This window comes from Copidosoma floridanum, unplaced genomic scaffold (assembly GCF_036245765.1).
Source record: "Copidosoma floridanum isolate Cflo_tuat_1 unplaced genomic scaffold, Cflo_Japanese_pri ptg000019l, whole genome shotgun sequence".
Classification (NCBI taxonomy): Eukaryota; Metazoa; Arthropoda; class Insecta; order Hymenoptera; family Encyrtidae; genus Copidosoma; species Copidosoma floridanum.
The window spans coordinates 17,850,687-17,869,130 of NW_028321896.1; the positions used below are offsets into that span (position 1 = coordinate 17,850,687).

General features: G+C 44.6%; 1 protein-coding gene across 3 annotated transcripts in view; it reads right to left on the bottom strand.

Annotated features, from left to right (window-relative positions):
• The window catches only part of Glut4EF (Glucose transporter 4 enhancer factor), a 106,266-nt gene extending 90,507 nt beyond the window's left edge, over positions 1-15,759 (bottom strand). Inside the window, exon 1 of one of the 3 annotated variants that reach the window (XM_089592845.1) lies at positions 14,077-15,759. In XM_089592845.1, the coding sequence (XP_089448971.1) occupies positions 14,077-14,475 (399 nt within the window). In that variant the 5' untranslated portion in view covers positions 14,476-15,759. The remainder of the gene's footprint in view (positions 1-14,076) is intronic. The other 2 variants (XM_014351508.3, XM_014351509.3) reach the window with 2 other exon arrangements.
• Between the last annotated feature and the right edge of the window lie 2,685 nt (positions 15,760-18,444).

Consider the following 18,444-nt stretch of genomic DNA (forward strand, 5'->3'; position numbering starts at 1 on the left):
AAAGTGCACCGATTTTTCTTCTCCCAAAGTGCGCGAGCACACACGTATACGCGTAAAATCGGGGTACATACATATATGTATATATTATATATATAATACGTATGGAGGGAGGGTATGTATTAGCTCCTTTTCTTCTCTCGACCAAGTATAGTATATCCCGTGAAACCTGTATACATGCATGCCATGCACGGAGCGGCTTTTTGTACTTTCACATGAGATTTATAAAACTGCCGGCGCGCGTGCAAGTATATTACCTATATATTATATACTCGCTTAGCTCTCGACGAAAGCTCGAGCGCAGCGCGAACTTTCTGCCTCTCGCCATGTGTCGTACTTGCGCAATCAAATTGCCAGTATATATACGTGTACATAGTTACATATACATACATACCCACGAGAGAGAGCGGAGCCGCTTAGAAGATTTATATATGTATGTACGTGTGTGTACGTTATACACACACACATGCATCCAGTCGCGATCGGGAGCTACACGGGCACGGTAAGCGGTGTATATAATATATATATGTCTACTTACCCCGGACACACAAGAGGCGGCCTGACACACTGACCCCGATTTGAGGCCGTGTGCCACCACCACCTCCTCCACCGCCGATCTTTCTCTCTCTCCTTCCCCGGCTACTGCAGCCCGCGAGCGAAGTATATACCTCTACCGAGGCGCGCGCCGCGCTTATATTATATATACCAACTCTCGCCGGCCGGCCGGCTTGATACGGTGATTGCTTGGCTCTTGGCTCCGAGCCAATGTACATATACCATCACGGGTATACAGGTTGGTTATCGTATAATATATATACCCTCTCCAACCGCATATCGGTATCAAATCTCTGATCGAAGTGCGCGCGCGCGCATATGGACCGTCAACGGAGAGAGGAAGGGTATATGTGTGCAGTTATATTCGCGCAACGGGTGTATATGTATATTAGGTATATACATTACGATGTGCGCGCGAAAAGGAGAGAGAGTATGTGTGTGATAACATATGGGGGCCACGCCGATTATCGCCAACCGCCTGTTTACAGTTACGCTGTAATGTTATGTATAGGTGGCTACACTATACCATACTTGTGATTTATTACTTTCGATGACGATGATGGTGTGCTCTTCTTCTTCTAATAGAGTGCGTTGTTAACGAGTTTCATGCGCGTGTGTACACGGAATATATATGCAAACAAGTATAGTATAGATGTAATTGTTTTTTTTTTTTTTTGTATCTCTCGTATAATAACAACAAAATAGAAAGTTATTTGCTCTTGTTTGGTTCAAATTGAGAATTAACACGAATCAATCCAGTGCAATCTAATTAATTGTCGATAACGCGGGTAGCGGCACGCATTGTTGTATACGTACGGCGATAAGACCGAGGGGGAAAAAACATTTCTTTGAATTCCGTCAAAAATTACGTCGTCGCGACACACTTCTCATCACGTATAAATAGATATATGTATAATGTGTATACATGTACAGCCGCTCAATCCGACTGTCGCGCGGTTATTTTTGTATATTTTTATCTTCGAGGCCGTTAACAGATACATCCAAATAGCTCTTTTTGCTGCTTCACACCGCACTATTCGCTCTCTGCGTGCTATCTCTCTCTTTGGCGAAACGAGAGTGATTTAATCGCGATTGAAAAAAAAAAAAAAAAAATCACCTACGATTCCGTGTACAAATTACAATTAATTCTTTTTTTTTTTTTTTTTATTGTGTCTCTACAGAGATAAGCGGTACGTGTAGTATATAATTTCATTGTGGGTTCACGTAGCCGTGAAATTTCGTCGCAATAATAATGATAAAAAAAAAAAAAAGTATACCTTTACCAATGGCCGATGGCGCATTCATCTCGCGTGCGCCTGCACTTCCTGATTGTATACCCATAAGTATAACGCTGACATATACAGTCAGTAAGACGATTCATTTCTCTTTCGAGCGTAAACGCACGTATAGGTACATTATTTTTTTTCTTCTTTTTTTTAATAGTGTATATTTTTGATAATTCGCGATACGGGGCCGCTATCTCGAGAATATACCGTATACCCACAAGCGAAGGTAATATACATATACACGCTCGTGGCGTGAAAAAATCGCTCAACTCACGCCAAGTGTAACGCAATATAGTGGCGATGGTGTGTATACGCCCTACTTGCTCGGCATACATATATATACACGGTAAGCCACAGTTATGGATATACAAGAGGGAAAGAGAGGAGGAAGCCGAGGTTGTGCAGATAACGGCAAAAAAAAAATAAAAAGGCTTCGAAGCACACGTAACGTATACGCGTACACAAGAGTATTGAGGTGTTGGCTCGGAGTCCGGAAAAATTGGCCGGCTTTTGTTTAAATTCATATGTACCTGTATACACTTGCCTCGGTGATTGCTGTTTGTGCAGGTGTATTATAAATAATTATACAAGAAGCAGCGCGTTAAGTATAATATACACTCGGCGCCTGAATGATGCACAGATGGATGGATTGGACTAAGCACTACTTGTATGATTATATTAGAGGATGCCCAGGCAAGGTCGGCCTCGCTGATTATGATATATATGCGGGAGCGCAGGAAAAACATGAGAAAACAAAACGACGCGCTTTCGCGTACGTACACGTATCAGATTTGTCAATATCGAATACTCAATGATGTAACAATTAAGTAGGCGTGTACATGAATGAAAAAAAAAAAAAAAAAAAAAAAAAGGGGTTTCAAATGTAAAAGCTACAATGTCCCGGAGCAAAACCTTACTCGAGTTCCCATCCATAATCCACGCATCGGACAGGTGAATTCTCTCTCTCGACACATGTTCATAAATCATATCGATACACAATGCGCTCGGAGTGTATATTCATACGCGCGAAAAGTTCAATGTCAATTGCTGCCTCCCGACCCTCGGGACAGAGGGAGAGGAGAGCTTCAGGTGGTACATATAATATGCAAACAACACACGCGCGTACCGGAACACAGATGCATATACGTCAGTGATTTCAAAGGGAGTAAGTATATACGTACAACACACATTGTGTATGATATGTACGGGCACGTGAGGAGAAAACTGCGTGCGAACCGGACTTCCGGTGTATATATAACTATGCTTATACATAGCGGTATGGCAACGCTTCCAGCTCTCCTCAACGGAGAAGCGCGTAATTGAAAAAGTGCGTCTGTATGGTTGACATCGAGTGTACATATGTATGTACCGTTAAATCGATGGGGTATATATGTATGATATACAAGTAGAGAGAGAAAGAAAAAAAAAACAATAGTTGTCCACGTGTTACGTATATACACACACACCATAACGATGTATAGAATAGAAGACGATAGCATCAACACACGCGCACAATGTGCCGATTGAAAACACCTGCTTGATGTTAAAGCTGCTGCCGCAATGTCGTTAGATTTTCATTATAGGATAAGGGCAACAACAACGTGTATACTATATGGTAGCGGGGGAGCCCAGATTTCACCCGTCGTAATTAAAGATAATCGCGATACCGCGCGGCTAATTAGTTGTTACAGCGCAATCGCTCCGTTGTGCGCTTCGCGTGTGTGTGTATAATATATTTGTACATATACGTGAAATTCACATGGATACATATACCTATACACGTACATGGTATATTATTGCGTGGTGTAAGCGTATGTTAATTACGATAGAAAAAATCGAGCGAAAAATCCTCACGCGCCAACGATCAGAAGCTTTCCCTCCTCCACCCCCTCTCTTCGTATATCATGTATATGTTACTGCATGCGAAAACAAAAGCTATAGAAGAGCGCCAGTTACGAAACGCGCATTTGTGCGTATATATACGTGCTGCATAAATTTCTTACCAGCTGTACATATACATACGTGTGTTGTATATGCAGATTCATCACTGGAGCTTACAAATATTGTAAGTACGGACTCTCGATACGTATAATTTCGAGGCGCATCGTTGGCTGCACGGTGCACGTATGTATTTGCGATCGAGTCAGCTGAGAGGAGCACGCGTACACTATAGAGGGGGGAAAAAAAGGTCTCCGTACATAAGAAATCTCCCGAGCCCAGCATCCCACGTGCGGAGCAAGAGACATTTCGCAAGCTCTCTCCGGCGCGCGGTACGTATATATACTGCAGCGAGCACGAGAAGCAAAAGTATAGGTATATAAATATGCAATATAGCGACGCGCACCCTCGAGCGAATTGCATTTCGCTGTTGTTCTTTGGAGCCATTGATTTCTAAACTCCTCTCAGCTGCGCTGCGCTCAATGTACACATGCATACATACACACGCTTTCGACATCGACTCGCACTCTCCTTGTGCTCATTATTATTATATATATATATATATTTACAGGCGAGTGTGTATGTGTGTTAAAACACCTTCTCCCTCCCCCGCCGTGTATATGCATAGGACAATGAACAAACGCTTGCTTGCTCCAACGCAGGCACATTCGTTGTTTTTACAATTCATTAAATTTGCTAAACAAATGCTCTCCCGCGCGGCCTTCGCCTAATAATAATTCTGTACAGCCGTATATGTGTATATGTAGCTGTCGCTGTTGTGTTGCTCGCGGAGAGCTTTTTCTTCTTTGCGCGGCCAAGGAGAGAAATCCTAATACATGTTACATGACATGTATGTATATTGAATACATTGTTGTAATGGATGACGGTGGGTGATTATACCAACTATGTACAATATGAGTTTAATGCACGCCCAAGAATATATAATATATGTGTACATACCTATACTTGTATGTGTATATATGTATACGTATGTGTATAGGCACGTAAAAAAAACACTTGTATTGTAAGTGTAAGTATAAATATTTCGTAAGAATAATCGCGCGATGGGTGCTCTTTCTCTCTGGGCTATTTGTTTCGCGCGACTTTGCGTAAAAGTTTACATAATTGTAGCGCGCACTATAATGCAATGTGTGTAATACAAGTTATACATAAGTGGTGGGGCGATGAGAGAGTATATATACATAATAGTAGACGACAGTCAGCCACGATTGCTCGACAAAATGCTAATATAGTAAAAAAAAAAAAAAAAAAAATGATCACACGGGGGAAATTGGGTCACGAGCATATTGCAATATTAGCATGTAACGCGTCTTTGTCCGATGTCATGTATAGACTCGTTGCAATTTACACGCACACGCGTTTGCTTGATGTTTTAGATAATATACACAATTATATGGGCATTATTATATGTACGTGAGACAAAAAAAAAAAAAAAAAAAAAAAAAAAAACCACTGCAGTCACGAGCGGGTACCACAGTACAAATCGTACGATTCCACTTTGCCGGCAAAGTGCGGAGTAACAGCTGGTGGTACAATACATGTATATGTATACTTTTACCGTGCAGTACAGAAACGTGGAGTGAAAACGCCGGCCGGGTCGCGCTCACAGCTGAGAGGGATTGCGCGCCGCGGCGAAGTACGGGCAATTACAGTGAGCGTTAAAAACGAGTTAGCTTCTTTGTACTCTTTTTTTTCCTTTTTCCTGCACATTATGGGTGTATAATGTAATGGTGGCAGGCGAGCGTTTCGACATCACATAACAGCAGCGCGCGGGTTTTCTCGGTTCCAAGGTATACAAAGCGGCTTTCGTCCTGTATTAATCAATGATAAAGTTTTGCGCAGAAACGAGCTGCATAGGTACACCTTATGGGTATGACTACAAAAAAATTCTTTTTTGAAATTCGCATCAAAACGACACTATGTAATATGTATATACAACCAAGTACATGTAAAGTACCGCACAGGCTCGCCCATTGTTTTTCACTCCTCCACTCTCGAGTCTTTCTTCCTTTCTATACGTATATAAGTACTACGCATACACATCTATCTAAGAGCATTATCTCACGTAAATCGAGCACAACTCCGCTTCCGGTTTCCCCCCTGCGTTTCGCATATAAATATATATACATACACACGTCCCCTTTTTCCTCATTCCGCGTTTGCACGCGTATATGGTACATTGGCGTTGCTCTAAAACCTAGTCATTATCATTATCAGCCCTCGCGCTCTCGCGGATTTCCGATCCCTTTCTCCTTCTCTTTTTTGCCTCGACGCGCTCTCTCCATTCTACACCTATAGGTACGCGTGCAGGTTGTTTCACCTGACGTCTGCACCAGTCCCCATAATTATATATTACAGAGACATTGTTGTTATTTGTACTTGGGGTGATGGTGAGGCCGGTTGTACATATACACACCGACACGCAAGTCAAAGGGGTACGAAGTCGACTCTTGAGGGTATATTATATATTTGCATGTATTATTGTGTCGGAAGTCGAAATTTTCGTATTATTAAAACGAGAGTGATATTTCATTGTCATACCCTCGGGAAAGTAAAAAAAAATATAAAAATATCACGTTGCACAGTGAGAGAGAGAGAAAGATAACATGTGAAAGTGAGTCGATCGCTTTTTCCACGCTCCCGATCGTTGTATAAAATGCAATTGCATTGGCAACGCGTTGCAGGTATATATAGGTCATTTCGCAACCTTTTCCCTGGAAAATGCAGTGTAGTTTCGGAGCCTTGAGCAGCAAACTCCCTCTCAATGCCAAACGTCGAGCACCTCGTCGTGCCATTTTAAAATCGCAAAATCGCACGTGTAAAAAAAAAAAAAAAAAAAAGGTCTCTCGTAAACGCGCGGTGTATGGTATGGTAACTGTATACATGTCCTTACGAAATGCAGTCAAAGTTGCGCAAAAGGAGGCAACGAGCGGATTAAAGATTAAAGATTAGACGGCTCAAAATATGAGCAGTCTACTTGTGCTTGCAAGCACTAAACATATATAACTAAGTACAGTCAGCTTAGTGTAATTATAGCTTTTTCGAAACAAAAAATAAAATGTAATATAATAGATAAATGTATAAGCTAATTAAACCAAAGGTTAATAATTATACTAGCTAAAGAGAAAAATAAAGTCAAAGTAATAACTGCAAGTAAAAGGTGTCGATTCATATAGCACTTATGATCACTGAGTCACTTAAAAATAAAGATAAAGTCAGTTTGAGAGGCGAGGATCCAGTCGCTTGAAGTGTGCAAAAAGCTCTCCATGAAACGAGCTGGAAGCATATTTAGCTCGTATATTAAGAGGGACTTCATTCCACAGTCTAGCCGCTCCCACAGTAAAACTGCTTCTAAACAATTCAGTACGAGCCCAGGGGACAACCAGATCAAAAGAACTAGTCCTCGTAACCAATGTGGTGCGATCAGGCTTGTAGTGAAAAATCTCACCAAGGTAAGACGGAGCAACAGTTCGTAGAATGGAGGCTAGAAGGCAGATTACCATGTAGTTAATCCGAGATAATCCTACCCTCGAGACTTAGAATGGAATATTTCTTGTAGACTGGAGTTATTTGTTCCCATTTTCGTGTACCCTCAATAAAGCGCTCAAGCTTTAGTTTCATTTCAGCAGAAAGTCCCAAGAAGAGGGTGGAGCAATAGTCAAGATGTGGAAAGACTAAAGCTTTGACCAGCAATAGCCTAGTGTCTTTAGGCAGGCAGTCACCACATCGTCTAAGTCGTGATAAAACTCCATAAAACCTTCCAGAGACTAAGGCACAATGGGCCCTCAAGGAGAGCTCAGCATCAAGCGCAACACCCAGCAGTGTGATCTCAGCAGAGAATTCAATGGGGGTCCGATCCATAAGGAGCACAGGTGGGAAGTTTAAATCATGTAGGGCACGTAGTAGTCCCCGAGATCCGAACCAGACTGCTTTAGGCTTTAGCGGAAGGAAGAGATAAACAGGGAAAAAAACGTGCGCGCGACTCGAATGACGTATACCTCGCGCCGATGCAACTTTTTTATACCCACCTGATATCCAGCCTCAAGACATTTTTCCAGGTATCGTGTACAACGCGCGCTTGTATACTCTTTTGTACGAGTGTAACGTAAAAGCTTGACTCAGCGGCGTCGCGACGCGGAAGCAGAACGAGAAATTGAAAAAAAAAAAAAAGGTAGGAAGAAAGAAAACATCGAATTAGCAAATAGTATATACCTTGTGCCGCGAACAGCCAAAGGAATGTCTTTACGGGCTAATTGAATGCCAGCTCACCGCGCGCGTGCGTATGATATAGTAATAAACTTCGTGAGAGCTTACCGATACACGCATACATGTGTGCGTGTGTATCTTTCTTGTTTCTTCCCTCGTCGAAAGGTATAATATATTTATCGAGTGGCCCAATGTGAATCAAAGGGTATTGTTGACGGAGCAAAAGAAGAAATATAACAGTTAGTCGTGTATATACATGATCGATGTCTTTTGACCGGTAACGTCAGCGCTGATGACGCATATATGAGCAAAAATTAAGTTGCGATGTTGAAAAACTCGTGACGCGTAGGAGGTACGTTTCAAAACAGTAATCCGAAGCAAAAACATAATAACATTGATGGACGATATCGGTATGGGTACTTGCTTCTTATATTTATACAGTTAGCCGGTGTTAGAAACTGCATCTGTGCTAAAACGGCCGGTATGTATACTTAGCCCCACCAGTCGCGGTATCATCGGCACCTCCTCTCCCCTGGCCCTATAAAAAACATCGGGAGCAGCGCAGAACTCGGTCGCTGCTGTATATAATATATATATATATACACACACACACGTGCACACAACCGGTCAGAAAAGTAAATCAGCCGATCGGTATAACTATATACACTATGGTCACATGGTACAAAGAATTACACCGCATCGGCTGTATATACATATACCTTACAATATATAAGTAGTATATATTATTATTATTATTATTATGAATCTTAACAGAAGCTAGTACGTGAAGTATTTAATCCCACGAGACAAGCCGGCTGGCCTCCAAGATGACGCCGTAGGTGTGTGTATAGAACGGGAGAGACCGGTCGCCGCCGCCGATTCGCGAGGTGGTGGTGTTCTAGTTCGAAGCGCTGATGGTTGGCGTTGGCTCGTTCGGTCGCGCGCACCTAGGTTGCACCTATGTATATAATATATGTGTATCTATGTATACATACCTGCCCGTCTATATCTACGTATACGGGTACTCTCACTTTTGCGTATATATGTATATTGTACGTGTGTTTGCTCGCTCCGGCCTGCTGCCGCGGCTGTTGGGTGCTGACCTACGTCGAGCGGCGGGCTGACCCACTTTTGCACGGAGGAGCCGAGCCGCGTTGGATTGCCGCACGGACGAGGTGTGGGTATATATGTATGCACACACTGGGTCTATGCAGGCGAGACACACACACACACACACAAGTCAAATGAAATAGGAGAGCCAGAGAATGCAGTATATGCACCGACACACACTCTCCCTTATATACATGTATATAGCGGCTCTATACTGCTGCAACTGCGAAAATGCGCCTAACATTGACTCCATCGCGTATAGGTACCTACCTACAAGTCGAGGAACAAAGACGTTCTCTGAAGGTACATAAATATATATAGGCGTAAGGTGAGGTACAGGCAACTCTCTCTCTCTCTCTCTCTTGGGCTGCACATTATTAGCACACTCCAATGCGGTGAAAAGCTCTAGGTTAACAGCGTAGGTATATTTATGCGAGGCCTGCCGGTTGCGCGAGGACAGTAGACCGCTGGGAGACTATATATGCACGTGTGTTACGTGAATGCGCTGCCACACGTCTCTCTGTCTCTCTTTGTCACCCCGCGGTGTAATAATGGGGCTGAGCTTGCGAAAGTAACTTCTTATATACGTACACGGGAGTGGGCTATATAATCTCCGTACCTATGGGTAACGTTACAATTATAGCCTGTACACTTTTTTACTATTTTCATTTCTAAAAATTTCACAAAAAAAAAAAAAAAAAAACTAGCTCTCGAGCACAGAAGTCGAGTTAAAAAGTGTGGTCGTGATTGCGCGAAACAAATAGCAACAGGTATAGAAGTACGCGCACTTGATATATATACTTGTATAAACAACAACTGCGACAAATTTCAAAGACGCGTATGTGGAAGAAAAAGGGACGAGCAAAGTATGTTTAATTGGCAATTACTTTAATTGCCGCGCGATGCGTTAAACGACAGATGAGGGAACGTGACGGCAAGGATTCGCGCGACGAAATTAATTACTAGAGAGAATCTGTTTGCACGTTGCATTTGTGACTCAGCAGCGCATATATACCTGCGTACACAATTTGCTCTCTCTCTCTCTCTCTATTTCTCGCGTTCGACAAATTTTTATGCAACACTGCCTCGTTACGTGTACCGATCGAGCTATGACTCGCTGAAAAATTATTTTCTCGCGATTTTACGCATCACCGCGAAAAACAAGTTGGAGGGGGGGAAAAAATAAAGTTCTGTAAACGCACACATCCAGACATCGAATGAATAAGTCCATTACAACCTGTACGGTATGATCTCAACAAGTGTATTACCGATCCTACCGCTTCCAACTCAAGCACGACTCAAAATGGTGTATGACGAAAATGACGATGCACCGACTCTTTCTTCCTTTTCCGTGAGATATATGCGACGTGTATTTCTTGACGAGTTCGTGCATATCGAGTGACGTGTACGAGGAAGCGTTGATTTGGTTTTTTTCTTAACCAACAATATACTTGGATCAGTTTTTATAATAATACACCTGCCGTCTAATTAACGCTATCGGCGTTTTAACACTTTCAAGACAGTCATCAATAATAATACGCCCGAAAATTGGCTTTTAAATAAAGTGACAAATGAGTTTTTTTTTTCAGGATGAAAGGATTGTACTTTTACAACAGCATCCAATTGACGAGACCAACGAGGGGGACCAAAAAGCTCCTCTCGAGTAAAAAAAAAAAAAAAAAAAGTAAGCACCGAGAGTATCTGGGCCACCAGCCTGTATTATTTGTTCTGGAGCAGCGATCCGATTTAAAATTTGCCCACCGTCTTTTCCGCCGTACGCGGGATAGGCGCGACGAGGCGCACACCGAGCGAGGATAAAAGCCGGCCGGCCGGCTTTTCGTTCTATCTTTGGCGCGAAGCACCGGTTCCGGCTGTAGTGCGCTCGCTTATTGCTCAATCGCTGCACGCACCAGAAGGAGGAGGAGGAGGTCGACGACGCAACATCCATCGGTTCGTAAGTGTGTGTGTGTGTGTGTGTGTGTATAAGTGGTAGCAGTGACACCCATACCATAGACCAAGCACCCGCGTGTACGGTTAAACGCGCTCATTATTTCGGACACGCCGGCTATATACTGTGCGCATTCGTCGTCCTCCTATATATATTTACACGGGCAGGTCGCCTGGTGTGTGTACTTATTTCCGTACCGGCAAGCTCTATACGTGTACATATATGTATATATGTATTTGTGTAGGAGCACGACTCCGGAGGAGGCTATCCTCTATATTTGCACTTGATGCCAGTGTGTATATATATTTACGCGCTGCTGTTGAACAGGAGGAGAGAGAGAACGACCATTTGTAGTTTTGTCGAAATCAAAGCTCTCTCTTTCTCTCTCTGGAGTTTCTTGTATTTCGCATTCGAGTTTTTCTGGTTACATTAAAGCACTGGCGGGTGGATTTTTTTTTTTTTTTTTTTTTTTTCAAGATGACAATAGTTGCCGACAGACAAATTGGTACAGGTACATAGAGATATAGACAGGAAAGAGTCGTGAGCTAAACATTTACCCTTTACGCAAGACAATGAAGGAGACATACAATACAAAAGTGTAGACCATACTTGTATATTACGTGCACTTTGTAAAGATGCGCTTCATCTGCAGGTCTATGCTCTTTCATATACAGCCAGTCGTCATGACGAGTAAGTATATATAGGCTCTCTTTATGGTATTGGAGCTGCGAGTATCAAAAGTTATGGCGAAACGTGCACACAAGACGCGGGAAATAAGAGAAAAAAAAAAAAAAAAATATGGAGATTCGGTCGAGGAGATCCCGATACGGCTGCACCCGCTATACAATTATATTATTATTATCATACCCAAGGTGTCCGTACGTATCATAATAGATACTTAACATCGATGAGCCTTTAACATCCATCTGCTGTACGTGCAGTGATACCTGCGAGTGTTGAACCTCCGATTACAACATCGCCGCGCCCATCCCGTGGGTACAGCGGTACCGAGGCCACGACTGCGTATATCTACATCATGGAGCACCGAAGCCTCGTACCTTCTAATGACTTTCTCGATTCAACCTGCACACACGTAAGTTGGGAAAAACCAAGAGACTATTAAAGCACACGATCATCGCACTTTCGTGTCCCCTCCGTTCTTCATTTCCACGAAAAAGATGGCCAAGAGGGAGGAGGGTAAAAAAAGCTTCCACCCCTAGTTCGACGGCTTTTTTTTTTCCTTCCTCCTCCCCATCGCTGCAGCAGCTCTCGACGCCGCGTCTACCAGGCACCCGCAGGTATATCAGAAGCAGCATTTTTCAAGCTCACGTCGCTAGGGGCGACGGGCGCGCGTGTATACACACCCAAGGGGGAGAGAACGCCTATACGTCATAGACGAGGAGGAGGCGAAAATAGGTCACGCGTACAGTCAATGCTGGGTGCATATACATGTATAGACGACGAAAATCCCTCCCGTGACGTATGGAGTCGGACGCGCCCCCGAGAACTCCGCGAAGCCACACACAATTTCGGGAAAATCTATACGTATAACGAGTATTACGTGTGGAGGAGACGCTGAATGGAAGCGTTATTTGACATCGAGGGAGAGCTTGCACTGTCACATATGAGTATACGTATATATACGCGCGTGCGCGCACACGAGAGAGCTGGTGATAATACATCGGTTATGGCAATGTATACACGGGGTGGGGAGGTGGCGCTGCTTCGCCGTGGGTGTGTTGTACATGTATTATATGGTTACGTGAGCGGCGAGGAAAATGGGCCAACTGTACAACAACGGCTCGGGGGAGGAGAACGAGGTCAGGAAAATTAAATTTTCTGATTAACGGAGCGCTCGCGCCTACATCGTTCTCTCGTCTCCAAGTATATGTATGAGTACGAGTTTTCGTTGCCGTATGGAAAAGGGTGGGGGTGGGGGGGGGGAACAACGAGTGCCGGGCTCGTAAGTACACAATGTTATACACAATGTCCTCTCCCTTCTCGGTTCCGTGGGCTTGAATTATTCAGATTCGAGTTGGCTGATTAATTAATTATGCTGATTGGCAGATGCCAACCTTCGAGCGCACGAGACGACGAAATATTTTCTTGTTGTTTGTTCTATTATGGTCGCGGTGATTGTGTGTACGGTATACACGCTACTGATGGACCTATTTGTGTGCACATAATTGTGGCTATGACAATAGCTTGCAACGACCGATTAATTACATGTATGATACTTTGGATGAAAGAGAGAAAGAAAAAAATTCTTATCTAATCGGGGAAAGCGAACGGGTGGGCACTCTTTTTTTTTTTTTTTTTTTTTTTTTTATATCAATGAGCAATTGTCGTTGTGAGTGAAAAAAAGGTATTTTGGCCCCGCGAAGGAAGAGTTTCGCACGCGGTGCAACGTGCGTGTATTGTGGTCGCGACTTTGGACGTTGGCATTGGGCAAGGAACACCCCGCGCAAGACCGCTAATTTTGTTTAACGTGCATATAGGCGATATTTGGCACGAGTCACTTGCGCTCGCAAGTGTTATATAGTTAATAGTACGCCGGCAAAGTTGATTTTTATTTTGATTTCTCGGTTTGTTTTCCTCCCGTCCAGTACCCATATACAATATTTTATGTACGCGATACAGCTGCAAGCAGTCCCTCTTTATCTCTATGTACCTGCTAAAAGCGTATAAAACCCAACAATTGTGAGTTCACTTGTCCAATGCACGAGAGAGATAACGGGCGGTTAACGAGTTTATATTAATTAGAAGAAGGATAAAAAGCACGCTCCCAAGGCGATGATGTGATTCATCAGAAGAAAAAAAAAAAAAAAAAAAAAAAACACTTACCTGATGCCTTAGCATACCTAATTATTGTACATCATCTTTTGCCAATGGCATTTTTTCGCACTTTTGTTTATCAACCGAGAGGTTTGATATAGAGTAAAAAAAAAAAGTTTGATGAGCGCGAAAAAATTCCAGACGGCAAAAGTGCACGAGGAGGAGGAAAACAAGACGCACCTCTTGGCCGGACAGCGCGATGACGACGTCGACCTCGTCCTGTTGTTGCCTGTGCTCGGTGACCTCGGCCTGTATCTCCCGTCCGTTGTAGGTCAGGTAGACCTTTTGGCCGGACACGAGTCTGGCGCCCGTGACGCTGGCGAAGCCGGGCCCTATGAGCTCCCTGTCCGAGTACTCGTTTTTCGAATCCGGTGGCCTGGAGCCACCCGCGGCCGGATCGAAGCGCACCGAGTAGCGCGTGTCCGGCGTTATGCTCAGCCCGTTGAGCTCGGGCTGTTGGGGCGAGGCCGGCGTGTTGACCGCGCTAATGACGCCACTGTAGTAGTAGCCGTCCTCGCCCGGGGCGCACACCCGCGTCCCTATGATGCTGCGCTTGGCCAGCCGCTTGCCGATCGACATGACCTGGTAATCGGCGTCGCTCGTCTGGGCGTGCTGGCGCTGGTAGCGTCGCCTACGCCTGACTATCGGACGGCCCGGCTGGGCCAGGCCGTTCGCGTTGCCGGCTGTCGTTATGACCGAGCCGTTGCCGGCGCGCTGATGCTCCACGAGGACTTCCGTGCTTGGGCTGGGTGATCGCGAACCGGACCACCGGCGCGCGATTCTCTTGCTGGAAGGAATAACGTGAAACCAAAGAAACCAAAACCACCAATCAACCACGACACTTTTGTTACTTTTTCTTTACTACCATCTACTATCTACTATACTAATAATTATCGAGGATAAACCGCACTTTTTCAACCACTCGTATTTTTTCGAAATTTTTTCGGATCACGCACGATGCACTTTTTCAACTTTGGGTCTCTTTTTTTATATTTTCCGGCACTTTACATGCGATTGCACGTATAATATGTTGCAACTGTATTTTACGTCTCGGGCGTGACAGGGAAAAAGGGACACTCCGACGACGTTCGATCACCGGCGTTCCACTGTAAGTACGATACATATATGTTTACCACCACAGCGGCTGATTCAAAACCCTGACCTAGCCTCTAACGCGTGTGTATAGTTGCCGGTCGACGACTGTTTCTCCGTAAATATATTTCACTCCCGTCCAGTACAGTCTCACCACTCTTTCCTTTATTTATATTCGTATGCTTGTTCACTGTAATAATTATTATCTCTCACTCGACCGGTTGCGCTAAAAAAATTTCGGAGCACTCGGATCGTATTTCCTCTGTATATTTAATTTGTAGTATTGCAATTTAGCACAAGAGAAATCGAGAGAGGGTATAATATATACGGAGGGGGGAGGGAAAGAGGAAAACGGAGCACTGTCGCGCACTATTCCGGTGGCTGGTCGTTCGTCAAGCTCCCCGTTTGGCCCTGCAGGAGGCCGGAAACGCTTTGGTGCTGGTGTTGTGGTAAGTCGGGTTCGTTATCGGCCGACGGGCCGCTTTTGAGACACGGGGATACCTCGTAACCTGCTCGGGTGCTGCTACTGCTGCTGCTGCCTCTCGCCCGCGCCAACATAATAGAACGCGCATCTAAGAGCCGCTGCTACGAATGCGAGCTGAGCCTGCCCCCGGGAGCAGAGATTTTGCTGTTACTTCAAACGAAGTCGCCAATCTGTCGAGCGTACGGCTATACACGGTCCTTCCTCCCCGGCTGTCTAGGACGCACTGTTGCTTTGCACCTCAGACCGAGCGGCTGCCTGCAGAGGACGCCCCGGACTACGCGTAGCCGCCGATTCTCTCTCTCTCTCTTTCTTTCCACGCTCCTCCTCCTCCTCCTCCTCCTCCAACGCTTATTGTGTGTGTGTACCTATGTATATGTATATGCCGGTCAATGTATATATATACCCGCGCACGTGTTTTGCGGCCCGTTCCCGGTGCAAGGGTGCAGATGTTTTTTTAGACAATTTGCGACAGTGTGTACGCGTATGGGCGCATGTATTTGAGTGATGTTGCGTATTCATGTGTGTGCAAAAACCAAATGAGTGTATCGGAGAGTGATAATGATCTGATTGCGAGAGCAAACCGGGAGGTACTGAAGTACCGAGGCTGTCGTCGCCGCCACCACCGCTGCGCTTTAAACATACCATGTGCATATAGACGGGCAGGCGAGAGAGAGCGAGAGATGTTTCTTTTTCTGCGTATACAGAGCGCGCACGCTCGCCCCCGCCCCCGCGCTCTCACCGCCGGCCGGCCGCCCTCCCGGGAAGAAAACAGCTGATGATAACAACAACCGGGCCAGCCGCGCCACGATTGGCTCTGGCAGCTGACCGACTCGGCTCCCACTCCGCGGCCCGATCAACGCGAGCCTCGCGACTCGTGGCGCGCATAGAGGGGAGAGTCAGGGGAACTGCACCACCACTACTCCTATCCCCAACGTACACCCCTTTCGTGCGCTCTCGCTTTGGCACGCGATGTCCCAATGTTTTTTATTACCGCTCCCCCCCCTCTCTCTCTCTTGCAGCTGATGTTGCATATGGCATATACACGACGATTTCCCCGTCGGCTTTCCATATGCAGCCCAGAGCTCTTGGTTGCATTTTCCTTTGTCTCTCTGCTGCGTGGTGCATATAGTGCACACCAATATAGATATAGCATCAAGAAAATATTATACGTATAATAAGTCGAGGGAGCAACGGGGAGTGGAGGCTGGGATTTTTTCATTTTTCCCTCCACTTGGTCATCGGCTTCTCTTTCTCTCGTTTTTCATTGCACGAAATGGGCAAGTGCATGTGTTGCCGTGGGCAACTTTGAAAGGGGATGCTTCTTTTATTTTTTTATTTATTTTCTTTTTTCTTCCATTGTGTGTCACCGAGAGCTGGAGCTGCACATGGAAAATCATACGCTTCTCCTTTCTTTCCCCTCCTACATGGTACTCCCCCCTCTCCCAGCGCGCTTCTCCTACTTCCGAGTCCTTTTTCTCCTCTCCTCGTATCGCGAGCGGCGCAAATAGGGGGGGGGAAGGAACAGCCGGAGAAATCTCATCTGCAGCATGGGCTGGCTTTGTTTGTAAACATAGCCCAGAGTGTGTGTGTGTGTGTGTGTGTATGTGTATGTACAACATTTTATGTGTTCACATTCACACATGTGTTGGTGCGTCCCTTTAACTTTATGGTGGCCTACTGTGGCAGCAGCCACTGGCATCAGGGTGGCACACGCCAAAACAACACAATTTTCTTATTTGTTTCCACACCGTCAATGATAATTATGGGAGTACTTAGTGTTACAGAATTTGAAAGATCATAAAATCAGTTAAGATGCAACGTTTGTTTTTTTTGTTTTTTTTTTTTGGTTTAAAAGTTATGAACAGGTGTGCAAAATATATTTATGCCCAGCAGTCCTGCCGTTAGTTCATCCTAAAATAAACAACAAGCTGCTCTTCACTTGGTACCTATGTTGTGTGCATAAGTACACTCATAGTATAATTAAATATGAATGCGGATCATCATTGTTTGAGATGCATTTGGTTTGTATAAAATATACGCGTTTTATTTCACCCGATGCGACACAAGCAATAATATTAGCATACAAACCTCGGTTTATGAATATGCGAATGTCGAATCGAGTTTATAAATTTTAATTTATCGTGTTAACAAAAAATCATTTGGATTCTGCTCTTGACCTGAGCCACGTATAGTTACAGCTGATTTACCCACAAACCCCGTAACAGTAAGTATAATATTGTGGATTTTACGCGTATAATGAGCAACAATTTTACGATTTTCAAAAAAAAACCTGGTCCATCCCAACCGGATCGAAGCAACGACGAAAGCTGCAGCTCCCCGAACAAAGAAAGCTATACTCTGGCTCGTCCAAAAGATAACTCGTAATGCGGCATCTACTCGTACCGACCTTCGCAATAAATTGCATCATCCTCGATGATCGTTGAAATTCTGAAACGTAAACGAATAAATCTCCGTAAGTATAATATATTCAGGTATTGAAATCTGTCGAATCGAGTTGTTGGTGGAATCTGCATGGGCGGACACTCGCACATACACACGCAGGCCAGTCGGCAACAGAGAGGGACAAAAGCAGCCGAGCCGGCAACAGTCGCGTGCAGTCACTGCACCGTTCAGCTGACTATACCAGCTGATGCCGTGAAAAATGGCCGCCGTGACGACACAACCATAGCAAAATGCATCGGAGGAGCATGCACTTTTTCTTGACGCACAATCTATACGTGCATACACCTCCCTGTGCAGGTTATTGATGGATAATCTGTGTGCGTCTCTCTACATTTTCTTTCCATGTTCCTCTTACGTAACTATATTATCATCTGTTTGGTTTTGCAGCGGAGTCATTGGCAACGGTAAAATACATATCTTTATATATTACAGACGTGGTCATACATAATATACGGTTAACCTGTATACATGTTCGCAATGGCACCAGCGACGACGTCGTAGCGAGGCTT